The sequence below is a fragment of the Canis lupus genome, chromosome 5, assembly GCF_003254725.2.
Source record: "Canis lupus dingo isolate Sandy chromosome 5, ASM325472v2, whole genome shotgun sequence".
Lineage (NCBI taxonomy): Eukaryota > Metazoa > Chordata > Mammalia > Carnivora > Canidae > Canis > Canis lupus.
Genome location: NC_064247.1, coordinates 63,266,647 through 63,293,167, shown reverse-complemented (window position 1 = coordinate 63,293,167; position 26,521 = coordinate 63,266,647). Strand labels below are relative to the sequence as shown.

The 26,521-nt window shown below is 42.2% G+C and overlaps 1 protein-coding gene across 5 annotated transcripts in view; it reads right to left on the bottom strand.

Annotated features, from left to right (window-relative positions):
• Positions 1-26,521, bottom strand: part of NMNAT1 (nicotinamide nucleotide adenylyltransferase 1) — a 33,866-nt gene that overhangs the window by 5,128 nt on the left and 2,217 nt on the right. For all 5 annotated transcript variants that reach the window (XM_025427214.3, XM_025427212.3, XM_025427211.3 and 2 more), the window contains 3 exons: positions 5,187-5,354; positions 3,692-3,875; positions 271-413 (listed from right to left, as the gene is read on the bottom strand). In XM_025427214.3, coding sequence (XP_025282999.1) covers positions 271-413; positions 3,692-3,875; positions 5,187-5,298 — 439 coding nt within the window. In that variant the 5' untranslated portion in view covers positions 5,299-5,354. The remainder of the gene's footprint in view (positions 1-270; positions 414-3,691; positions 3,876-5,186; positions 5,355-26,521) is intronic.

Here is a 26,521-nt window from a genome sequence, read left to right as displayed (position 1 = left end):
AGAGGGTTCATAGATTCCATCTGATCAGAATCAGGTTCCCAGAAGAGATTTAGGACATGTAAAAGTTAAGGACCACTGCAGGAGAAATAAGCTCAAGGTGCCCTTTCCTCTCCTTTCCTCCCTCCATTCACAAAACTAACTAGGGGCATTTACTGGGCACTCATACACAGTCTCATTTAACTGTGAGACTGAATATGAAAATACAAAGGGGCTTGCTCAGCTCTAGAATCTTATCTACTGTAGTCGGTAAGTCTGATGAAACATACAGACCTTTTGTTTTTGGCTCTAGTGATTTCTTTTGACTAAAATCTTGTCTCTGTTCAGCCCACTTCCTTTTCTGTCCAGGCCTTCCCCGCACAGGTGAATCCTGCTGGTGATCACAGCTCCCGGCCTCTAGTTTCTCTTGATGGTGTCTATAAAACAAGGCAATAGAACATTTCTCTTCTCACAATGTTCAGCTAAAATACTGTCCTTCAGGAGATGTCTGAGAGCCTCTGACCCAGAGTTAAATGCTATGTGATATTAAAAACATTTAACCAGGGCAGCCCGGGTGGCTCAGCGGTTTAGCACCCCTTCAGCCTGGGGCCTGATCCTGGAGACTCGGGATCGAGTCCCACATCGGGCTCCCTGCATGGAGCCTGCTTCTCCCTCTGCCGGTGTCTCTGCCCCTCTCTCTGTGTGTGTCTCTCATGAATAAATAAATAAAATCTTTAAAAAATAATAAAAAAAATAAAAACATTTAACCACAGGTACACCTGATGCCTGACCGGTCAGAAGGGATGCATCCAACTGGGATGCTTACCAGTCCCCAGTACCACCAGGTCAGCATGGATACTGGCCAGCAGTGCTGTGGACTGGCTGTCAGAAACAGAAAGCAAGGAGATCCTGGGAGCACAACAGATGGTAGCTATTACTATTCTAAGCTTTATGTGTGTGCCATAATAACAAGAGTTAACATTAGTTATTTACTATGTGCTAAGCATTACACTAAGTCCTTTGCATGGATTATTTGATTAAATCTTCTCAATATCCTGTGCCATAAATACCATTATTGTTATTATTATTCCAATAGTGGAGGGAAGTGAAGGCTTAGAGCTGCAACTCCAGCTATTGGTAGACTCCCTGGGACATAGGAGGCATTCTTTTTTTTTTTTTTTTTTTCAAGATTTTAATTTATTTATTTGAGAGAGAGAGCATGAGCAGGGGGTAAAGGCAGAGGGAGAAGCAGGCTCCCCACTGAGCAGGGAGCCCAATTCGGGGCTCGATCCCAGGATGCTGGGATTAGGACCTCAGCTGACGGTAGACACTCAACGGACTGAACCACTCAGGTGCCCCCATGGGAAGCATTCAATAACAATCTTATTGACTGAATGTTTTAGTTATTACAAAGCAACTCTTATTGCCCACTATTATATCAGAATTATTATCCCTATTAAGAGAGGAGAGCTCTGATTAATTTGCCCTAGGCCATATTTTCAAAAAGTGGGGCTCAAACTTGCAACTGTGAGATCAAGACCTGAGTCAAAATCAAGAGTCAGACAATCAACTGAGCTACCAGGTGCCCCTGCCCATGGCTTATAAGTAGCCAAGCCAGTATTTGAACCCCAGAAGTCTGGTTCCAGAGCCTATACTCTTGACCACTGAAGAATGTGGCTTGACCCACTTAATGGAGAGCCACACGCCAAGGATAAAGTCCTAGAGGGGACAGATGCCTGAAGCCTAAAAGGAAGGGACCACAGGCAGCTTATGTGTAGCTTTCTTGTGGACTGGCAGCAGGATGCCGACTGCTTTACAACTGTGAAGTAACATGAGCTAAATTTAGGGGAGCCAAATGTGGGTCCTTGTGCCTCTAACTCCCTTCCCTCTTGAGCAACTGAGTTAATATGTAACAGACAGTAAGGTTGCTGCGGAGCCAAAGAGGGAGGGCTGAGTAAGGTGGGCCTGCAGAAGCCTGGTGTTTTTTGTTTGTTTGTTTTGTTTTTTAAAGATTTTATTCATTCATTCACAGAGACACAGAGATAGAGAGGCAGAGACACAGGCAGAGGGAGCCTGATGTGGGACTCAATCCTGGGTCTCCAGGATCACGCCCTGGGCTGCAGGTGGCGCTAAACCGCTGCGCCACCAGAGCTGCCCAAGCCTGGTGTTTGATAGAATTTCTGGCCAATGAAAAGGGCAGACACCTCCCTGCCAAGCCTGAAAAGTTGCTCCTCTTGCTAGGTTGCTGTGCTGGATACTATCTGCTGGCTCAGTGGACAAATCCTGCCCTAAACACACTTCCCAGAGGATCTCACGGCATGTTCTCATTTGACAGAGATTCTGCTAATGAGATTCACTCACAAGACTCGGAAGGAAGAAGGGAGGCAGAGGCCATCTTTCTGGGCTGTGGAGCGTGAGAAGCAATCTCTTATGGCACAAGCATGGTGGCCAGACTCTCTATTCCACTGTCCAGCCACCAACTCTAGGAGACTGGGACAGTTGAAGAGCAGCATTTGTGATGGCAGAGACAGGACCAGCTTCCTGAACACTCACTGCAGCTAAAGAGGTATGACCTTGGAACAAACCCCACTTCCCTGCTGCCAGCCCCTTGACACTTTTGCAGACGCACCTAAATCCCTTTCTGCTTAGAATAGTCAGAGTGGTTTGGGGGCACCTGAGTGGCTCATTCACTTGAGAGTCTTAACTCTTAATATTGGCTTGGGTTGTGATCTCAGGGTTGGAGGATCGAGCCCCATGGCTGGCTCCGTGCTCAGCAATGGAGTCTGCTTGAGGATTCTTCCTCTCCCTCTGTCTTCCCCCAACTTGAGTGTGTGTGTGCGCATGCTCTCTCTTAAATAAAGAACATCTTAAAAAGAAAAAAAAATTTCAGTGGTTTCTATTTCCTGTTGAAACCCTAACTGATATGTTTCGAACCAGAAGGCTCAACTCTAAGAATAGACATTAGACATGAAGGTTTTTCAGAAAGCTCTCCTATAATTAAGCTAATATCACATAATAATTAGATATTATTCACTCTCGTTTGTTTTGAAAGACTTTATTAATTCATGAGAGACACACAGAGAGAGGCAGAGACATAGGCAGAGGGAGAAGCAGGCTCCCTAAGGGGAACTTGATGCAGGATTCAATCCCACGACCTCGGGATCATGACCTGAGCCAAAGGCAGATGCTCAACCACTGAGCCACCCAGGCGTCCCTCTAGTTTTTGAATCCTTACCTGGAACTGTTTCAAAGGTATGAGCACAGAGGTCTAAGACAACCCCCATATGTGGTCATGGGAGCGGCTCGTAAAATCAGGGCTGTCCATGACCAAGCACCATGGCTTCTCTTGCTTAAATTAGCTGCCTCTCTCTTTTATACTTAAGATTAATGACAACATCTTCTTAGGACTTTTGGGCACAGACAGGGCAGGCAGGCTTCTTCTCTATGTGCTCTCTTTCATAAAGATACACACAGTAACAAGCATGCAAACATCTCAACGCATGATGAAAGGCATACAGGTAAACAGACCCCCACATTCTGTTGCTGTGCTCCATACCCAAGAAATAACCGGACGTGGGAATAGCACAGCCTAAGCCCTCCGACCTGAGTCAGTTTGCAAATCTGTATGTTCACAGACACAGGCAGTAGTGAAACATGGCAGAAAGCCCCCAAACCATCTCCACACAACTGACAAAGCTGACTTCACCATGAATACCTTAGCACCTTAGCCGTCTCTACCCATTCCTTCTGAAGACTCTCCCAGGTGTCAACTTCCACCCATTCTGAACTCTTGGTGGCGAGTTCTGCCATGATAACTCGGTGGTGGGCAGAGATAAGTCCTTTCTTCTTATATGCATCACCAACAGGAGAAATTATGCCTTTGATAACTTTGTATTTTCCTGGATAAAGAGTCAAATTTCATGTGAGGTGTAACAAGTTACATTTTATGCATAGAAAATATTATCATTGATATGGTTTTATAACAGACCCTCCTCCCCCACTCCCCCATTTTTAAAACAGGGATTCAGGGTGCCTGGGTGGCTCAGTCGGTTAGGTGTCTGCCTTCGGCTCAGGTCATGACCTCAGGGTCCTGGGACTGAGCTCCACATTGGCTCCTGGCTCAGCGGGGAGTCTGCTTCTCCCTCTCCCTATGGGGCTCCCCCTGCTTGTGCTCTCTGTGTCAAATGAATTCAAATGAATAAGTAAAATCTTTAAAAAAAAATAAAACAGGGATTCAGGTTTATTCATAATTCATTTATAAACAAGATGAAATAGAACATAAAATTCACCATTTTAACCATCTTAAGTACATGTTTCAGTGGCAAGCACATTTACATTGTGGTGCAGACCTCACCACCGTCTGTCTCCAGAACTTTTTCATCTTTTCCAACTGAAACTTTGTCCCTACGAAACACTAACTCCCCATCACCCTGCACACTGTAAATTTTGATATTGCCAAATTGCCTTGTAAAAAGCCTTAATCCATTTGTATTGTCCATCTACAGTGTTCGCAAGAGCCCATTTCTCCCCAACCTCTGACACTTGACACTATCAAGTATAAACATTTTTACTGATGTCATGAGCAAAAGAGATTTCATTTTTTATCTTAGTTCTCTATTAGGATTATTAGTGAGATTGAACACCCATCCATCTATCAGCATATAGCATGATCATTTATGTAACAGAACATACTATGTAGGGGAGGAAAATAAATTTTTCTCAACCCTCCTTGGGTCCCTGGCTGGGTCTGAAAATTAAACTGACAAAGACAGAAAAACATAAGAAAAATGTAGAAATTTACTTAAGAGAAGGTTTATGTGACACGGTGCCTTCATAAAGAAACGAAGACCCCAAGAAACAGTTAGACATGAGTATTTTAATGAGAGGTTTGGTGAAGAGTGGACAGCCATAGAAAAATACGACAGGGCAGAGAGTATGAGGTAAGCATAGTCAATCCGGGGAAATTTAGCAAAGCCATTAGTTTACAATCTTCCAGGCATCCTTATGTCCTTAGCAATAAGGATGTGCCTTCCCTCCTGGTACAGGGAGGGCAACCCTCACATGAAGGTTTTATGAGCTGTTTCAGCGGAGAAGGGTGGGGAGGAGGTCAGAGGGACCTTCCTGATTCTGCCATTTTTTTCAAACTCCTTCAGCTTAAAATATCCAACATGCCGAAGGGCCATATTTTGGGGCTGTGCCCTGGACCCTACCTGTTCCGTTCATGTAGTCCTTGGCCAACTCAAATAGCCTGAGGTGCATGTTGGTAATAGGATTAAAGGAACCACAAGCAAGGAGAACCACTTCCATCTTTGAATTTTCCATGCTAAGAATTTGCAGTTGCTGATCTGAATGGCAAACTCCGACACTTTGCTTGTTGTCTGTAAAGGAGAAGAAAGGCAGGAAGTTCAGTTACAGGTCTTCAGGTGTCCTTCCATGTTCCCATTCCAAGTGGATGGATAAAGACACATGGCTTCAATGACAAAGATGGCCCCATTTCTCCACGCTTCCTTTTTCGGTAATCATCTACAGCTCCTGCTATAAAGGGATAGCATCTCCTTTCCTCTCTCTGTGACTTGCTTTGTTTGTTTGTTTTTTATTGGAGTTCAATTTGCCAGCATACAGCATAACACCCAGTGCTCATCCTGTCAAGTGCCCCCGTCAGTGCCTGTCACCCAGTGTGACTTGCTTTGGACAAAGGAATGTGGCAGACATAAGTGTGCTAATGCTGAGCAAGTCCTCTGAAGCTTTGCACACTTCCACACTCTTCTGGGCTCCTGCCTCTGCCATGAAAATAAGCCAGGGCCAGCCTGGTGGAGGATGATGGAACATAGGCCAGAGAGCTGCTACTCCTGCTGACAGCCAGCCAATTTCATTAGCTATATGGTGGAGGCCATCCCACACCAGCCAAACCACATGCAACATGTTCAGACACACAGGCAAGCCCTGGTGAGATCAGCTGGGCCGGGCTTCCATCAACAAACTCACAAGCTGACCCTCAAATCCTGAGCAAAAGTAAATGCTTATTATTGGACGCTGCGAAGTTTTGTGATGCACTACTGTGGTCACAGTTAACCGATACAATGACATTATCAACTATCAAATAAATGGGACTCCCCAACAACCTGCCCTTCAAAACAGTAGTCGGCCTCTTTGTCAACATGATCACATTATCACTTTTGGCCCAGGAACAGTTTACAAACTCTTTTTTGTTTATTCCACTTGATCCTTCCACAACCCTAATGAAGTAAAGACAATGAATTTAAAATTTTATTTTATTTTTAAGATTTTATTTATTTATTCATGAGAGACACAGAAAGAGAGAGGCAGAGACACAGGCAGAGGGAGAAGCAGGCCCCACGCAGGGAGCCCGACGTGGGACTTGGGACTCAGGACTTGATCCCGGGACCCTGGGGTCACGCCCCAGGCCGAAGGTAGCACTAAACTGCCGAGCCACCAGGGCTGCCCCCTAAAATTTTATTAAATGCATTTGTGTATACAGATTTAGAAATCACAGGGCAGCAAAAGACCCATAACAAAAACCAAGAGTCCTCAACCACATCCTGCTCACCAACTCCCGTATGCATCTCTTTTTTTTTTTTTTTTTAATGCATCTCCTTTAAAAGCAACTACTTTGAACTTTTTCAACTATTTCTTCTGGTAACTCTACCATAATTCTACATTATGTACTTATAATGCTATTTTAAATTTATCCAATGTAAACAGTACCTATTTACTTTCTATAATTACCTATGAGAATTAGCTGTCACAAACCCTTACTATCTATTCTCAAACCTTTTTATCTCTACATAATTTCTAGTCTATGTTGAACATCGTCTTCTCCAGAACTATGAAGTTACTGCTTCTAGACTTCTGTGTTAACAGTGAGAGCTCCAAAGTCACTTCCAATTCTGGGTCCTTTGAAGGTGACTTAACATTTTTCCTTCCTTGAAGCTTGTGAAATCTTCTCTTTGTCCCCATGTTCTGAAATTTTACAGTGATATCCTCTAGGGCGGTTCTATTTTCATCCATTGTGTCGGGCATTGCGCAGGCCCTTTCAATCTCGAAATTCAAAGACTTCAGTTCTGGGAGAGGCCCTTGAATTACTTCACTGATGACTTTCCACCTTCCATTGTCTGTTCTCTTTGGAAATGCCTATTATTTGAAACTGAAACCCAGACTGGTCTAATTTTCTTTTCCCTTCTATTTTTTCCCTTCTTGCCTTCATGCTCTAATTTCTAGGTATCTTCAACTCCATCTTCCAATCCATAGGTCGAGCTTTTCATTTGTTATTATACTCTTTGATTTCTAAGAACTTTGTCCTCTAAATGTTCCTTTTTATGGTGTTCTGTTGTTTCACCAATGTATTCTCTTATCTTTCTACCAACATGAATGATAAATTTTAAATTTCTTTCAAAAAGAGCTGAAAGGAAGTTCTGAGTGAGTGAATCAGGCCTGTGCACAATGGGCTTAATTGTATGGTCACCTGGTAGTCAGTGTTGGAGGTCTCGCCCCTTGGACTGGTCAGATTCTACAGAAAAGTATCCTCCAATCTCTTTTCTGTTATAGCACAATAATAAGAACCCATGCTCTCTGGGGTTGGCTGAGTCAGTAGAGCATGTGACTAGATCTCAGGGTTGTGAGTCCAAGCCCCATGTTAGGTGTAGAGAATTTATGCTCTGAATTCAGACTGCCTGCATAGATATCACAGCTCTGGGACACCTGGGTGGTCAGTTGGGTAAGCATCTGCCTTCCGCTTGGGTCGTGATTCCAGGGTCCTAGGATTGAGCCCACATCGGCCCCCTGCTCAGCGGGGAGCCTGCTTCTCCACCTCACTCTGCCAGCTGCTTGCCCTGCTTGTCCTCTCTGCCAACTGGATGAATAACATCAGAAAAAGAAAGAGAAGAAGAAAGGAATGGAATGGAATGGAATGGAATGGAATGGAATGGAATGGAATGGAATGGAATGGAAAGGAAAGGAGGAAGGAAGGAAGGAAGGAAGGAAGGAAGGAAGGAAGGAAGGAAGGAAGGAAGGAAAAGAAAGAAAAGAAAGAAAGAAGAAAGAAAGAAAGAAAGAAAGAAAGAAAGAAAGAAGAAAGAAAGAAAAAGAAAGAAAGAAAGAAAGAAAGAAAGAAAGAAAGAAAGAAAGAAAGAAAGAAAGAAAGAAGAGAGGAGAGAAAGAAGAAAGAAAGAAAGAAAGAAAGAAAGAAAGAAAGAAAGAAAGAAAGAAAGAAGAAAGAAAGAAAAAAGAAAGAAAAGAAAAGAAAAAAGGAAAGAAAAGAAAAAAAGAAAAGAAAAGAAAGAAAAAAGAAAAGAAAAGAGAAGTCACAGTTTTTAATACCTACTTGGGCTGGATGACCTTGGACAACCTGACCCTAACCTAAACTTCCTTTGTCTCAATCTTAAATAATAGTACCTACCTCACAACTGTGTGAACAATAAATGATACATGCACAGTAGATAAAACTGCCTTTGATAATAAATAAGCTGTGAATATAGCTACTATTATGTTGCATACCATGTTGCTACAGTTCAACTCTTTGTAACTTAAATACCATCAATTTCAAATGGTTCAACAAATATTTAATCCACTTTCTGGAGGCTTTTTTTCCTGGAACTTTCTCTAATCTGGGCCGAAAATCTGTAATCCTTTGTATAGCTGTCATCTGGAAACCTTTTCCTCTCTCTCCTGAGTCAGATACCCTATTTCTTAGGGCCACATCAGGGCTTTCTTGTTTTATGTCCCAATTTTTCTAGAATGTATCTATGAGTAGCCTCATAATAAAGAGTGCATGGGAAATGTCTTTCCCTTCCTTCAGAGATGATTAGCTTAGTTGAGAAAATGTACGATGAAATGATTTTCTTTTAAAATTAGGAAGGGGCACCTGGGTGAGTCAGTTGGTTAAGTGTCTGCCTTTGGCTCAGGTCATGATCCTGGGGTCCTGGGGTTGAGCCCCAGCTGGACTTCCTGCTCAGCAGGGAGCCTGCTTCTCCCTCTCCCTCTGTCCCTCCTCCTGTTCATTCTAATAAAATCTTTAAACAAAATTAAAAAATAAAATTAGGAATGCATTTTCTCATTGTTTTCTAGCATCCAACAGTGCAGCTAAAAGTCTAATGCCATTTTGATTCTTGTTCTTTTTTTTCCATGACTTTTTTCTTTTTGGCAGATTTGTGGGGTGTCCTCTGTATTTTTTTTTAAGATTTTATTTATTTATTCATAAGAGACACACACACACACAGAGAGAAGCAGAGACATAGGAGAGGGAGAAGCAGGCTCTATGCAGGGAGCCTGATGAGGGACTCGATCCTGGATCCCAGGATCACGCCCTGAGCCAAAGGCAGACGCTTAACTGCTGAGCCATCCAGGCATCCCTGGGGTGTCCTCTTTATACCCAGTGCTCCAAAATGGCATAATGTTATATCTTAGTGCGATTATTTTTCACTCATTGTGCTGGAAATCAGTTGAAGTGGTTCTCAATGTTCCACTTTGGCATATGGATTATTTTGAGTGGAAGGCATGTGAGACCCTGTGGGCTCAAGAGAAATTCTTGCCCCTCCCAACTACAAAGAAGAATCTACACTGGGGGGTCTTTCCCAGAATAAGGGTTATTATCAGAGATAAATTTTATCTGAGTGACCCAACTGAATGGCAGGGCAAACATCTTAACTACCAAACATCTGTGAAGTGCATTCCTTTCCTCTGAAGACCCAGACCCCCACCCCCTTCTTAGTTCAGAATGACATAATATGCCTCACTCTGTCTGTCTCTGGAATTTCCATTTCTATGTGGATTCCCCAAATGTACTCTATTAAATTTTATTTTCTCCTCTTAACCTCTTTCATGTCAATCTGATTCTTAGTCCTGTTAGAAAGACCTCTTGAGAGGGCAGCAGCCCTGGTGGCGCAGCAGTTTAGCACTGCCGGCAGCCCAGGGTGTGATCCTGGGGACCCAGGATGGAGTCCAGCATTGGGCTCCCTGCATGGAGCCTGCTTCTCCCTCTGCCTGTGTCTCTGCCTCTCTCTCTCTCTCTGAATAAATAAATTAAAAAAAAAAAAAAAAAGACCTCTGAGAGAACAGGAATTCTTGCTCTCTGACAATGAACCTTTCCATCCCCTCAAAGTCAAATCACTCAGTTCTGGGTTATTTTTTTATATAAATGTATATAAACATTGCTTACTATTGCAAAATAGTTAGCTGTTATTGTAAAGTTTTTTTTTAAAGATTTTATTTATTTATTCATGGCAGATACAGAAAGAGAGAGAGAGGCAGAGACATAGAGGAAGAAGCAGGCTTTATGCAAGGAGCCCAATGTGGGACTCAATCCCGGATCCCAGGATCACACCCTGAGCCAAAGGCAGACACTCAACCACTGGGCCACCCAAGCGACCCTGTTATTATAAAGTTTTAAAAAATACTCTTATACATCCAAATTATGTTTCAAAATAATTATTCTGAGAGCTTTTAAATATAATTTCAGTGATGCCAAATTGCTTCAAGTATTTTGGGAACTTTGGAGAATTACTTGTAGAGGTCAGAGTTGTTTTTTTTTTTTTTTTTTTTTAATTTATTTATGATAGTCACCCACAGAGAGAGAGAGAGAGAGAGGCAGAGACACAGGCAGAGGGAGAAGCAGGCTCCATGCACCGGGAGCCCGATGTGGGATTCGATCCCAGGTCTCCAGGATCGCGCCCTGGGCCAAAGGCAGGCGCCAAACCGCTGCGCCACCCAGGGATCACCTTTAAATATTTTATTTAAATTCAATTTGTCAACATATAGTTGGGTCAGAGTATTTTTATAATTAATGTAGAAATAAAAAAAATTAATGTAGAAATACAGTAAACAGCAATAAACAAACAATTGCATGATACTTTTCTATGAATAAAATGCTTTCACACACAAGATCATTTACTCTTCACCACACAAACACACAGAAATTTGGCCAAAGTCATTGAGCCTGTTACAAAAAATAAGCTATTGTTAGATATTTCATTTTTCCAGTTAATCTTCTATCATTGGACATTTAGGTTTTTCTAATTTTTCAGTATTACAAGCATCTCAGAGAAAAAAAAATGGGTTGAGAATGAGCTGGAAATTAAGGCTATAAAACACCTCACTGGGGACACCTAGTTGGCTCAGCGGTTGAGCATCTGCCTTTGGCTCAGGGCGTGGTCCTGGAGTCCAGCGATAAGAGTCCCACGTCCGGCTCCCTGCATGGAGCCTGCTTCTCCCTCTGCCTATGTCTCTGCCTCTCTCTCTCTGTGTATCTCTCATGAATGGATAAATTTAAAAATCTTAAAACAAACAACTGTTTCTTTAAAAAATAAAAACACCTCTCTGTGAACTTCTAAAATTTGCCCATGCCCACAAGACCTGTATCTGGACAGCTCAATAGTGTTATAGCCCAATATAGCGTTCAGACCCAACTGTTAGGGTGACCAATTCACTTCTGCACAGATTCTGTGCTCTCATTGGACAAAGCTAGGGAGTGCCAGAACCAGGGCTAGCATCTCAGCTTCCTGACTCTTAGGCTCTCTCATTGAGAAGAAAAATGGGAGATAAACCAGAGCTCTACACACTGGAAATGAGCCTTCCTAGCTGAGGAGCTGAGGAATATGCACGTGAACCCCTTAGGCAACAAGAACCTTCGAAGCTTTCTGAGCAACGGAGTGACAATAGGGTCCTATAAAAACAAGTTTTAGGGCAGCCCCGGTGGCGCAGCAGTTTAGCGCCGCCTGCAGCCCGGGGTGTGATCCTGGAGACTCAGGATCGAGTCCCGCATCGGGCTTCCTGCATGGAGCCTGCTTCTCCCTCTGCCTGTGTCTCTGCCTCTCTATTCACTCTCTCTGAATGAATAAATAAATAAATCTTAAAAAAAAAAAAAAGTTTTAGAAAAATAAGAAGACATAGGTACTTGAAACCATTATACAGGGACACCTGGGTGGCTCAGTGGTTGACTGTTTGTCTTCAGCTCAGGGCATGATCCCAGGGTCCTAGAGTCCCACAGAGAGCATGATCCCAGAGTCCCGCATAGGGCTCCCTGTGGGAAGCCTGCTTCTCCCTCAGCCTATGTCTCTGCCTCTCTCTCCCTGTGTCTCTCATGAATAAATAAATAAAATCTTAAAACAGGGATCCCTGGGTGGCGCAGCGGTTTGGCGCCTGCCTTTGGCCCAGGGTGCGATCCTGGAGACCTGGGATCGAATCCCACGTCAGGCTCCCGGTGCATGGAGCCTGCTTCTCCCTCTGCCTGTGTCTCTGCCTCTCTCTATCTGTGTGTGACTATCATAAATAAATAAAAATGTATAAAAAAAAATAAATAAATAAAATAAAATCTTAAAACAAAACAAAACTTTGAAAAAAACCAAAAACCTTTATTCAGTTTACCAGCTTAACCAAATACTTGGTTCCATTTGCAACCTCCTCATCTGTCAAATAGGGACAATGACACCAATTTCAGTTACTTTTTTTTTTAATTTTTTTTTATTTATTTATGATAGTCACAGAGAGAGAGAGAGAGAGAGGCAGAGACACAGGCAGAGGGAGAAGCAGGCTCCATGCACCGGGAGCCCGATGTGGGATTCGATCCCGGGTCTCCAGGATCGCGCCCTGGGCCAAAGGCAGGCACCAAACAGCTGCGCCACCCAGGGATCCCAATTTCAGTTACTTTGAGGATGAATTCTGAGAACAGTACATGGCAAAGTGCTTAGCATATTGCCTAGCACAGTGTAAAAATAAATGGTAGATGGTAGTTGTTATTTATGGGGAAAGTGACAATACTGATGACGGTGATACTATGGGATTAATTGGAAGGGGCAAAACAAGACAGGAAGGCCAGTTACAAAGTCATGTGTGCCTGCCTCAATTTAAGTAGTCAGTGAGAATGGAAATAAACATTTTTTTAAATGAGTTAATTTGTAGGAATGATTTAAATGTCCTTTCAATTATTAGCCTAAGGATGATACCAGGATTCACTTGAAGTTCATTCCCACTCCTCCCATCCCTAACCCCAATTCCCATACAAAGTGTCTATGGCATTATGGGGTGGTGGTGATTACAACATCCCCAATAGCACCCTAGGCCCACATGGAAATCTGGGTAACTAGAGCAGTTCCAGCCTCACCCACCTCAAGTTTCAGGCACCACTCCCCACAGGAGACTGAGCTGTGAGCAGCAAGAACAATAAAGCTGAGAACAGATGGTATGGGTCCCTGCTGTTCAGGGAAGGACTGACAAACAGCTTGCAGCCCCTCCCCAGCCTTGGGGATGCACTCAGGTTTCTAGGTCCTCCCCAGGAGAAAGGCTGGGGAAGGAACTAGGGGAAACTGATCTCTCAAATAAAGGAAGCTTTCGCTCTTGTCACAAATTCACAATCCATCTCAAATATCCAGCTCAGTTCTATTAATTCACAGTGAACACAGCCAACCTGAAATTGAACCTTCAAAGCCACAGAAGAATTAAGTTACAGGGAGCTTCCATCATAGCCCAGGGTGGCTTTAGAAGAACAAGGATCTGTCCCTCTCCAAGGAAAGGAACTTCTTCTGTATCACTGCAGGGTACCAGAGTACTTGCACTGGGAAGGGGGGCAAGCTGGTGACAAATGGATGTAGAAGTAGTCTGGAAGCTCTAACAGGGCTGCTTTGGATCCTCTGCCTTGCTCCAGGTGCTTAAGGACCACCGTCCCCATGATTCACTTCTGTCTGGTGCACATGGCGTATCATCTGCACTGCTGGCTGCCGAGATCACGCAGGCTCAGGCTGTGAGTGTCCCTCCCCAGCTCACTAGGACAAAAAGCCCATTTCTTCCTAAGATAGTCTTGACATTTAACTAAAATTTACTTTCAATTTTTAAAACATTTTCTTTAATTGAAGTATACTTGACATAATAATCACTTTCTTAAGTTTTAAAAACTAATATGTAAACATTAATGAAACATTTGGGAAATATTAAGCCAATTTTTAAAATGTTAACATTTAAAAAAATAGTTAATTGTCTTTTCTTGTCACATGAAGTGTTCAATGATTAAATCTATGTTGGTTGACTATTAAAATAACATGATTGACTTGACAACTGATCAGAATTTATACCTCTAAAAAGATGCTATTCCTTTCAAAATAGTCATGTTAGGCCTATAACTATATCCTAGTTATAACAATGTGCCATTGCCAGTCTGGGGGTATATTTTTAAATTGTCTTTTTTTTTTTTTAAGTACTTTCAATAGGGATAAATCTTTGTCTTTGGAGGACAGATTTGATTTCTATGAATACCCTAAGGTCATTCAGTGCTGAATCTGATTAATGAAATAATCAAAGTAAATAATACAGTTTATGGTAAAGAAAGAGAACTATTAGTTATTGCAGAAGATCTACTTATATGCATGGAAACTATGTACAGGTAATCTCAAAAAGAATTTCAAAAATGAGCAGAAACAGCAGACTTCATTTGATTCTGTAAATTGCGGTAGGTAGGTTTACTGTTTATTACACTCAATATGTTACACTCAGTATGAACCATCTGGCCAGAGACAGAGCTAGCACAGCACAGAGGCATGGTTAGGACTCTTGGACCTGGTTCAAAATTCTAGCTCTATCACTACTTGGTGTTTGTCCTTAGATAAGATACTTCATCTTTCTGAGTCTTGTTTGCCTCATTTATAAAATGGGGAACCACAGTCCCTACCTCACAGGATTTTGTGCATATTTTCTAAAGAGATTTTATTCATTTACTTGAGAGAGAGAGAGAGAGAGAGAGAGACCAAGCAGGGATAGGGGGAGTGGGAGAGAATCTCAAGCAGACTCCCCGATGAGCATAGAGCCCAACATCGGGCTCAACCAAACCCAACCAGAGGCAAATCCAAGAGTCAGATGCCCAACCAATTGAGCTACCTAGCATCCTGGATTTTGTGCATATTAAATGAGAAAGTGAATAAAAAATGTTTGACATATTTGTCTTTTTTTTTTTTTAAGATTTATTTATTTATGATAGACATAGAGAGAGAGAGAGAGAGAGAGAGAGGCAGAGACACAGGCAGAGAGAGAAGCAGGCTCCATGCCAGGAGCCCAACGTGGGACTCGATCCCGGGACTCCAGGATCGCGCCCTGGGCCAAAGGCAGGCGTGAAACCGCTGAGCCACCCAGGGATCCCCAACACATTTGTCTACTAATGATGGCTATTAACTTTTACTAGTGCCTGTGGGTTGTCTTACAATATTATCCTACAGTCATGATAAAGGAACCAAGGTTCTAAAGATTCCTTAACGACCAGTATCAATGGGCAACCCGGGTGGCTCAGCAGTTTAGCACCGCATTCAGTCCAGGGTGTGATCCTGGAGCTCCGAGATCGAGTCCCACGCCAGGCTCCCTGCATGGAGCCTGCTTTTCTCTGCCTGTGTCTTTGCCATTCTCTCTCTCTCTCTCTGTCTCTCATGAATAAATCAATAAAATCTTAAAAAAAAAAGAAAAAAAGACCAGTATCAACAGTGCCTGCTACATAGTAGGAGCTCAATAAATGGTAGCTATTATCCTCAGTGAAGTATTATTAGATATAATTTTGCTCTAATAGGATGGATCTCAAGTCATCCTTGCTGTGTTTAAAACTTTATCCCCATGGTATAATGTAATGTTAGAAAAAAGAACCTAAATTTGGTTTCTTGAAGCCATTTCATCACTAACGAAGTAATAAATGTAACTCACTGTGTCCCATGCAGCCAAGTGACAGTGTTCTTGTTTGGGACCATCGCTCTGGTCCTCCAGTTGTATGTTCTGCTAAGGTAAGTTCTTTCACCAGCCAACCTCTCACCTGGCAGCTAAGCATGCCTATCTTACCTCTGGAGACAGGTGGGGTGTGCTCTGCAATTCCTGTTAGGTGTTTAACTGCAGCCTGTCCCATTGTTCTTACCCCTATTATCAATGGTGGTCACCTGCTCCACCTCTTTGAAAAGTCAAAAATCTCAACACAAAAAGAATAGTTGGAATTTGGGCAGACCGAGTTTAACTCAGTCAACACTTATTTCTTGTAGTACTAGAAGCCATTGACAATAAAGGCACCAAGGTTATAATTTATGGATTTTCTAGAGACCAGTCCTGACAGCCTAGCATGAGTTATGAGTTAACTGTCTCCAGGGCTGAGGGTGACACAGGCATATGTGACCAGATTATGACGTGACATATTATTTCAGATTCTATGGAGGACATTAGCCTTGGCAGAAAAAGTCAGCTAATAAATGAACAAATGAAGCACATGCCCTTTGATACAATCAAAATTTTAAAATTGCAGCTCTAAAAATGTGGAAATTCCAAAACAATCTGAAAATCCACTTAAGTGACAAGAAAGAAAGGGAAACTGTGACCACTGTAATTAGCCTAATTTAAACTTGCCAATGTCTGTCATAGGAGTTTTGTGTGCAGTAAGGCCTGCTTCCTTACTCCAGAAGGCCAGAATTTCCACAATGTATTTTCTCACCAAAATAACCAGTTAACATGAATTAGAAAAATGGTAAACATTATTCATCCACCAACTGTAAATATTAACAACTCTTCATGTTACTTGCGGGCTGTTTTCACACTATTAATTTGCAGTCATGTAAAGGAACCAAGGTTCGTGAGTTGCCTGGAGCCAAATGAACCTTGGGCCAGAATTAGGATTAGAATTCAAGGGTTAGTGCCTTCTGTATTTTGCTTATAGAGTAAATTTCTTCCAGTAATAGATAAATTACTTAGATGACCCAGTGTGTTGATTTTAGGCCCAGATCTTCCCGATATTGCAGGCAACCTCTCCTTACCAACCTGGTTGGTAATATCATCTTTACTTTCTTCACAATTGGTAAGTGTGCATTTATTATTAAGTACTTATTAAGTGCCTATTATTTGCCAGACACTGCCAAAACAAAAATGTATAAGATAGGACCTCCTGTCCCTTTGGGAGCTCAGATTGAAACTTAGGAAAAAATTCACATTTAAAATTCAGGTGAAGGGACACCTGGGTGGCTCAGTGGTTGAGCATCTGCTTTTGGCTCAGGTTGTGATTCTGGGGTCCTGGGAACGAGTCCCGCAGGGAGCCTGTTTCTCCCCCTGCTGTGTCTCTGCCTCTGTCTCTCATGAATAAATAAATAAAACCTTTAAAAAAATAAAATAATAGGGATCCCTGGGTGGCTCAGTGGTTGAGCGTCGGCCTTCAGCTCAGGGCATGATCCTGGGTCCTGGGATCAAGTGCCACATCAGGGTCGCTGCTTGGAGCTTTGCTTCTCCCTCTGCCTGTGTCTCTGCCCTTCTCTCTCTCTCCCTCTGCCTGTGTCTCTCATGAAGAAATAAAATCTTAAAACAAAATAAATAAATAAATAAAATAAAATAATAAAATAAAGTGAAATTCAGGTGAAGGAAAATTTTTTAAGTTCCTTAGTAACAGTTTTGGTTGTTCTAAAAAAATTTTTTTAAGATTTATTTATTTATTTATTTATTTATTCATGAGAGATACAGACAAAGAGGCAGAGACACAGGCAGAGAGAGAGAGAAGCAGGCTCCATGCAGGGAGACTGATGGGGGACTTGATCCTAGGTCTCCAGGATCATGCCCTGGGCCAAAGGCAGGCACCAAACCTCTGAGCCACCGAGGCATCCCTGGTTGTTCTAAAATTTGAGTATGAAACTAAACTAAGTTAAATACAACTACGCTGTGTTGGTATTATAAAATTCTTTAGTTATAAAAAAATATCAGATTTATTCATTTAATAAATGATTACTGGACAGAATACTGTTTTGAAAACCAGGCACAATCTGAAATGCATAAAGTGACAGAGAAGTGTTGGACTCTAAAATGTGAAGTTTTAGGAATATCTTAATTAAATAATCTATATTTTGATTACATTTTCTATGTGTGTACTTCTAAGAGTAATGCCTGATTTAAATAAAAACTATGTCCAAGATTTTTTTTAAGGATTTAGTTTATTTATTTTATTTTTTATTTTTATTTTTTTAATTATTATTATTATTATTATTAAAAGATTTTCTTTATTTATTCATGAGAGACACACAGAGAGGCAGAGGCACAGGCAGAGGGAGAAGCAGGTTCCATGCAGGGAGCCTGACATGGGACTCGATCCTGGGTCTCCAGGATCACACCCTGGGCCGAAGGCAGGCGCCAAACCGCTGAGCAACCCGGGCTGCCCTATTTTTTTTTTTTTAAGGATTTATTTTAGAGAGAGAATGTGTACACATGCACGCAGGGGTGGAAGTGGAAGGGTAGAGTGAGAGGGAGAGAAGCAGACTCACCAATGAGTGTGGACCCCCACACAAGGCTCTATCTCAGGACCCTGAGAAAATGATTTGAGCTGAAATCAAGAATCGGACACTTAACCAACTGAGCCACTCAGGCACCCCTAAAATTTTTTAAGGTTTTATTTTTTTAAGTAATCTCTACACCCAACATGGGGCTCAAACACACAACCACAAGATCAAGAGTCACATGTTCACCAACTGAGCCAGCCAGGTGCCTCTAAATTTTTTTAATGAAAAAATAGCCATTGAGGGGCACCTGGGTGGCTCAGTTACACGTCTGACTCTTGATCTCAGCTCAGGTCTTGATGTCAGGGTTGTGAGTTCAAGCCGTGCACTGGGTTCAGTACTGGGCTCCACATTGGGCATGGAGCCTACTTAAAAAAAAAAAAAAAAAGGTACTGAATGCCTCAGGCACTGTTCTAGAATCTCCTGCTGAATCCCAGTTGAACAAGAGGCAACATATGTGATGGTAGAAAGTACTAGCTTAGTAAAGAGGAAGGCCAATTGAAACATTCACTCCACAACAACAGGAGTTACCTAATTTCTCTGAGCTTCCTGATCCTCATTTATAAAAGGGAAATAAAAGGTTGCCCGCTGGGTGCTCAGTTGGTCAAGCATCCAACTCTTGGTTTCAGCTCAGATCATGATCTCAGGGGTCGTGGGATTGAGCCCTCTTAGCAGGGAGTTTGCTTGGGATTCTCTCTTGCTCTTCCTCTGTCCCTCCCCCTCTACATATGCATGCATACACTCTCTCTCTAAAATAAATAAATCTTAAAAATATAAAACATAAAGTGGAGAGAAAAATACCTGTTCAGTTTTGCTAAAGTTCAAATGAGAAATCATGAAAAAAGCAATCAGAGTACTCATCATTCAATGCCAATAATGAGAACACAACCCCATATCAAAGGAAAAACCTTAGCCTGGCTAGGTTTTGAGCATGTGTCCCACGGAAGTGAAGCAAGGGAACATCCCCTATCGAGGTTTGCATTCAAGAATTTCTTTCTGAGATAATTACATCCAGTAAATGGATGCTGTTCTGCTGTCTTTCTAGGTTTTTCTGTGCTGCTTACGCAGATGGAACCAGTCCCGCAGGCACTCAAGAGGATATTTGCTGTATTTGGTGTGGGATCCTTTGGTGAAGGAGTCTGTACCACGGTGTTAACAGTTTTGGCAACTGACTGTGTGTGTTGTTAAATAATGAAATTTCTCAACGGCTCATCTTACTCTGAAACTGTGTCTGTATATAATACATCATCAATCTTCAATATTTATTTTCTCCTCACACTAAAAATAGAGATATGTAGAGACAAAATTCCTTTTTTTTTTTTTATAAATTTTTATTTATTTATGATGGTCACACAGAGAGAGAGAGAAAGAGAGGCAGAGACACAGGCAGAGGGAGAAGCAGGCTCCATGCACCGGGAGCCCGACGCAAAATTCCTAATTAGACAAACGTCACAGTTAAAATATTTCACCAGGGGCAGCCTGGGTGGCCCAGCGGTTTAGAGTCTGCCTTCAGCCCAGGTGTGATCCTGGAGCCCCGGGATCGAGTCCCGCATCGGGCTCCCTGCATGGAGCCTGCTTCTCCCTCTGCCCCTCTCTGTGTCTCTCATGAATAAATAAAAATTAAAAAATAAAAATAAAAAATAAAATAAAAATAAAATAATAAAATAAAATATTTCACCAGAGGAAGTTTAAAAATTCCATGAGAAATTTTTCTTTTTGTGGGGTGAATTCCACTTTACTAGACTTTAAAAAAAAGTAAGCTATCAATCAACAGTGGAAGTGCTGGATTGCATTTGGTGCAGTAAGCCTTCCATGTCTTGCTAAGCTGGTGCCATTGTTTAAATTCTTTTGGCGGGCAGCCGGGGTGGCTCAGCGGTTTAGTGCCGCCTTAAGCCCAGGGCATGATCCTGGAGACCCAGGATCAAGCCCCACGTCAGGCTCCCTGCATGGAGCCTGCTTCTCCTTCTGTCTGTGTCTCTGCCTCTCTCTGTCTCTCATGAATAAATAAATAAAATCTTTAAAAAAATAAATAAATCCTTTTGGCAAAAATATTATAAATATAGGTTCCAATTAAAAGACAAGTATTTCTCACAGTGCTTTTTTCCTCCCAAATATAGGAAAAAACAACCCCTGAACTTTACTACTTGTCTGTGCTGCTGTCGGTGAGCAGCTTGGTTTCTACAGGTAAGCACAACTTCCCAAATAATCCATCCTGGTCAAAAGCTTCTAGGAAGTCCTTCTAGGAAGTAACTGCTTCTTAATCTTATTTAAATAATTTAATCTTAATTAAATTCTAGGAAGTAACTTCTAGGAAGTAACTGCACAACTAGGGTTGTCACATTGCAAAGAGAAGCCCTGGTTCCTCTCAAAGCAGGAGCTCCAAGAAGCGAGACACCTGAGTGGCTCAGCAGTTAAGCATCTGCCTTCAGCTCAGGTCATGATCCCAGGGTCCTGGGATCGAGTCCCACATCAGGCTCGGGGAGCAGGAGCCTGGTTCTCTCCCTCTGCCTGTGTTTCTGCCTCTCTCTGTGTCTCTCATGAATAAGTAAAATCCTTAAAAAAAAAAAAGAGCTCTAAGAAACAAAGGCACATAAAAAAAAGACAAAATACAGAGGGTTAGAACGGGAAATAAAAAGCCATCATCCTTTTCACGTGATCTCCAAACCATTTAATTAGATCTCATTCTTCATCCTGCAGTGCTTTTCTCAGGCCTGGGGCTGATCTGGCTGGGCAGTGTGGCCTGTGCACAACCTGACACTAAACCAATGGTCTGACACTGGCAGGTGAGCCCTCCGGTCTCCTGCCTCACACAGATGTCTTCAGCAGGTTAGCCTGTCCCGGCAGCACTGCCACCTGACTGCTGTCAGCAAGTAGGAGATCATCTCTTACCCTGCTACTCCTGAGTGAAATGGTCAGCTGACATCAGAGCTACAATTACAAGAAGCACATCAAAACCAGTCATCTGAAAGAAAGTTGTCTTTTAAGTATCAATTAGTACTGACAATGCGTAAAACGGAACAGTTCAATCTAAACACCAGACTGACATCATAACCAAATTCACCCCAAATAAAGATATTCTATTAAATACTTTGAAGATCATGACGCTTTCTGAACGTTTTTTGTTTCATGAAAGTATTATTATCAGGTGGGTGGCTGCTATAGAAATAAGCACTGAAAAGGAAGAAGGGAAATATAAATCTTAGTAATGAACAAAGGTTTAGGTTTAGTTTCAAAAGAATACAGTGATTTAATTTTTTTTTTTTTTTTTTTTTTATTTATTTATGATAGTCACAGAGAGAGAGAGAGAGGCAGAGACACAGGCAGAGGGAGAAGCAGGCTCCATGCACCGGGAGCCCGATGTGGGATTTGATCCCGGGTCTCCAGGATCGCGCCCTGGGCCAAAGGCAGGCGCTAAACCGCTGCGCCACCCAGGGATCCCGAATACAGTGATTTAGATGGTGTATCTGAACAATTTATTGTTCTTTAAAAATATACTGGGAAATTTTAGAGTAAAAATAATCACAATCTCTGCCATATGGGTGACAACAATCTTCTGCATCATGACGTCAAGGCTCTCTAAAGAAAATAACCAAGTGACCCACGTGACGTTCATTTTCTTGCTTTTTCTGTGTGTATTCACAGATTCTGAATCATTTTAAGTAGGAACCATTTAATAATAGATGTTCTCAATGTTTTTAAGAAGTGGAGACAACTCTGTTTTTTGAGAAAAAGAACTATCTATTGGCAGGAGGATCAAATTCAATACAAACATCTCCCAACACATCTATGACAAGTGGGAAAGACTGTTCTCCACCTGCCTTTTTTTTTTTAAGGTTTTATTTATTTACTCATGAGAGACACAGAGAGAAAGAAAGGCAGAGACACAGGCAGAGAGAGAAGCAGGCTCCATACAGGGAGCCCGATGTGGGACTCGATCCCAGGACTCCAGGATCACAGGATCATGCCCTGGGCCAGGCGCTAAACCTAAACTGCTGAGCCACCCAGGAGGAGAGGTAGAATTCTAAATAGGGTGTTCAGGAAAGGCCTCGACTAGGGACATATGAGCAAAGAATTTAAAAAGAAAAGGGAGTGAGCCATGCAGATTTCTGAAAGAAAAAGGTAACCGTGCAAAAGCCCTCAGGCAGAATCCATGCTCCAGGAGCAGAAAACCAGAATGGCTGAGTCAGAGTTAACAGGGGAAAAGAGTAGCAGATATAGTCAAAGAGGTGAAAGGAAACCACATCAGGTTTTATTTTTTTTATTTTTATTTTTTTATTTATGATAGTCACAGAGAGAAAGAGAGAGAGAGAGGCAGAGACACAGGCAGAGGGAGAAGCAGGCTCCATGCACCGGGAGCCTGACGTGGGATTCGATCCCGGGTCTCCAGGATCGCGCCCTGGGCCAAAGGCAAGCGCCAAACCGCTGCGCTACCCAGGGATCCCAGGTTTTTTTTTTTTATAAAGATTTTTATTTATTTATTCATGAGAGACAGAGAGAGGCAAGAGACACAGGCAGACGGAGGAGAAGCAGGCTCCATGCAAGGAGCCTGACATGGGACTCGATCCCAGAACTCCGGGATCATGCCCTGAACCAAAGGCAGACGTTCAACCACTGAGCTACTCAGGCGTCCCCACTGCGGGTTTTGAGCAAAAGAGTGACATGATCTAACATACTTTTAAAGGATCTTTTTGGTTGTTGATGTTGAGAGCAGAATGTAGAGAGAAATAAAGGTGGAACCAAGGAGACCTGACAGGAAGCTACTCCAGTTAGGCAGGTGAGAGTTGATGCTGACTCCGACCAGGGTGTCAGCAGCAGAAGTGGTGACAAGACACTAGAATCTCAAAATACTATAAACATAGAGCCAATGTGATTGATGATGAATGGAATATGGGCTGTGAGACAAAGAGGAGTCAAGGATGACTCCAAAAATGTCTGGCCTAAGCAACTGAAAGAAGAGAATCACCTTTAATTGAAAACAGAAAGATGGGACACCTTGGTGGCTCAGCAGTTTAGAGCCTGCCTTCAGCCCACGGTGTGATCCCAGAGTTCCAGGACTGAGTCCCACATTGGGCTCCCTGCATGGGAGCCTGTGTCTGTGTCTCTGCCCCTCTCTCTGTCTGTCATGAATAAATAAATAATAAATCTTTAAAAAAAAAGGGGGGGGGGAGAGAACAGAAAGATGGCCAGGGAGCAGGTTTAGGGGAGAAGATCGGTAGTTCAATTTATACAGAAGTTACATTTGGGATGCCTATTAGATATTAAGTAGGCAAATGGAGAACAGTGTCAAGTTCAGGGAAGAAATATAGACTAGAGATTTGGGGTCATCTATATATAAATGGTATTTAAAGTCGAGACTGGATGACATTACCAAGATAGTGAGTGAAGACAGAATGGACCACAAGTATGGGAATCACCTGGGAGCTGGTTAGAAATGCAGAATCACAGGCCCTACCTGAGGCCTGCTGAATCAAAATGTGTCTTAACAAGATCCCCAGGTGACCTGTATGATTTTTGAAAGTTTACAAAGCACTGCTTTGGAGCACTCCATTGGTTCAGATGAGAGACCATAAGGGGTAATAACAGGAGGGATGATGTCAAATGTTCACAAGTGGATCAGTTGCCTAATGGAGGAGAAAAGCAAATGCAGGGGAAAGATCTCTGACTCAAGGGACTGGGCAGATGGTGTGCCACCAGTCAACAAAGAATATTAGGGGGAGTGTAGCGGGAAGGCACACAGATGCTACAGTTTTATAGGTACTGAATTGGAGGCACACACCAGACATCCAAGTAGAGATCTCACAGGCAGGCAGATGTAGAGACTAGAACCCATAGATATTAAACACTATATTCCATAAGATATGATTAATAGAAGGTTGTTTACTAAATTATTTTTTGAAGAATTAGAATATTAGTAAGTTGAAGAAGTCACAGAAGCTTTGAGAAAGTAAATAATTGATAGAGGAAAGTCCTTAAGAAGACAAGAGAAAGGATCTTAGGTATAAAGTAAGAAGATAGCTTAAAAATAATGGGAAACGGGGTAGAACATGCAATTCTTGATCTCAAGGTCATGAAATCAAGCCCACACTAGGTGTAGAGCTTACTTAAAAAAAAACAAAAAAACAAAAACAGGGGCACCTGAGTGGCTCAGTGGTTGAGCGTCTGCCTTTGGCTCAGGTTATGACCCTGGGGTCCTAGAATGGAGTCCCCACAGGGAGCCTACTTCTCCCTCTGCCTATATCTCTGCCTCTCTGTGTCTCTCATGAATAGATAAATAAAATCTTTAAAAAAAAACAAAACAAAACAGAGGAACATTAAAAATAATAATGGGAAGAGATGAAAATATCTATCTATACAAAGAATTACATGGTTTGGCTTTATACATAATAGCCAAAAACTAGAAACAAGTCAAATGTTAATCAACAGATGAATGAATAAAAGAATGAATGAATAAGCAAAGTTGGTATAGCCATATAACAGAACACTACGAGGCAATAAAAAAGGAACTACTGGGGATCCCTGGGTGGCTCAGTGGTTTAGGGCCGCCTTCAGCCTGGGGTGTGATCCTGGAGTCCCAGGATTGAGTCCCACATCGGGCTCCCTGCACGGAGCCTGCTTCTCCCTCTGCCTATGTCTCTGCCTCTCTCTCTCTGTGTCTCTTATGAATAAATAAAATCTTAAAAAAAAAAAAAAAAAAGGAACTACTAATACACACAACATGGATGAATCTCATTATTTTGAATGAAAAGAGCCAGATAAAAAAAGGCACACATTGTATGATTCAAGCTATATGAAATTCTAGAATAGATTATTTAATTTATAATGATAGAAGGTAGATCAGTGGTTGCCTAGGGTTGGGAAATTGACAGAAGAGGAGCAGAAAGCTGTAGGGTTCTTGCTTATGATATCCTCATTTTATCTTGTGTGTCCCTCACTAAATGGCAATACTTCCACTCTTTCTCTTTGGATGGACCTGTTCCTTATAAATATATATCCAATTATGCTCATTTAACTGAAGTGATAATGACTAACATTCACTTTCTTCCTGTGTGCTCAGCAATAGGTTAAGCACTCATGTAATCCTTACAACACTCCAATGAAGTAGGTACTACTAGTATCTCCTTTTTTTAAGTTTATTTATTTTTAAATAATCTCTAGGGCAGCCCTGGTGGCTGAGTGGTTTAGCGCCTGCCTTCCACCCAGGGTGTGATCCTGGAGACCCAGGAGCAGCATTGAGCCTGCTCCTCCCTCTGCCTGTGTCTCTGCCTCTCTCTCTCTCTCTCTCTCTATCATGAATAAATAAATAAATAAAATCTTTAAAAATAAAATAAAATAAAATAAATAATCTCTATACACAACATGGGGCTCGAACTCAAAACCGTAAGATCAAGAGTTGCATGTCTTCCTCACTGAGCCAGCCAGGTGCTCCTACCATCCTTTTTAAACAAACATGAGAAAACAAAAGCTAAAAGAGGCTGCTTAACTTGCTCAAGATCTCACAGTTTGTGTAACAACCTTCACTCTAAAAATTCATGCTTTAACCATGACATAAGACTTACAATGGTACAAACTATCTACTGGTAGACATTTGAAAGAGATCCACATGTTTGGAGAGCCTTTGGCTCCTTTGGCTTCTTTTTTTTTTTTTTTTTTTTAAGATTTTATTTACTTACTTGAGAGAGAGCAGGAGCACAAGAGTGAGAGGGGTAGAGGAGGAGAGAGAGAAACAGACTCTCCGCTGAGCAGGGAGCCTAATGCAGGGCTCAATCCCAGGAACTTGGGTTCATGACCTGGGCCAAAAGCAGATGCTTAACAGACTGAGCCACCCAAGAGCCCCTTTCTTTTTTTCTTTCTTTCTTTCTTTTTTTTTTTTTTTTTTGGATTTATTTTATTTACTTATTTCAGAGACAGAGAGGGCAGAAGGGAGGGAGGGAGAGTGCACATGCATGTGTGGGTTGGGGCAGAGGGAGAGGATCTCGAATTGATTCCAAGTTAAGTGTGGAGCCCAACACAGGGTCCATCTCACAACCCTGAGATCATGACCTGAGCCGAAATCAAGAGTCGGCCTCTCAACTGACTGAGCCACCTCCGTGCCTCAGGCTAATGTCCTTCCAGTTAACCACTCAAGCTTTATCTGTCCCAGCATTTTCCCTACCAAGTTGGAGCAACTTGCACTCTCTGGGCTCCCATCCCAAGTCCAAGTTAAAATGTCCTAAACTCCAGGGCGCCTGGGTGGTTCAGTCGGTTAAGTGTCCAACTCTTGGTTTCAGCTCAGGTTG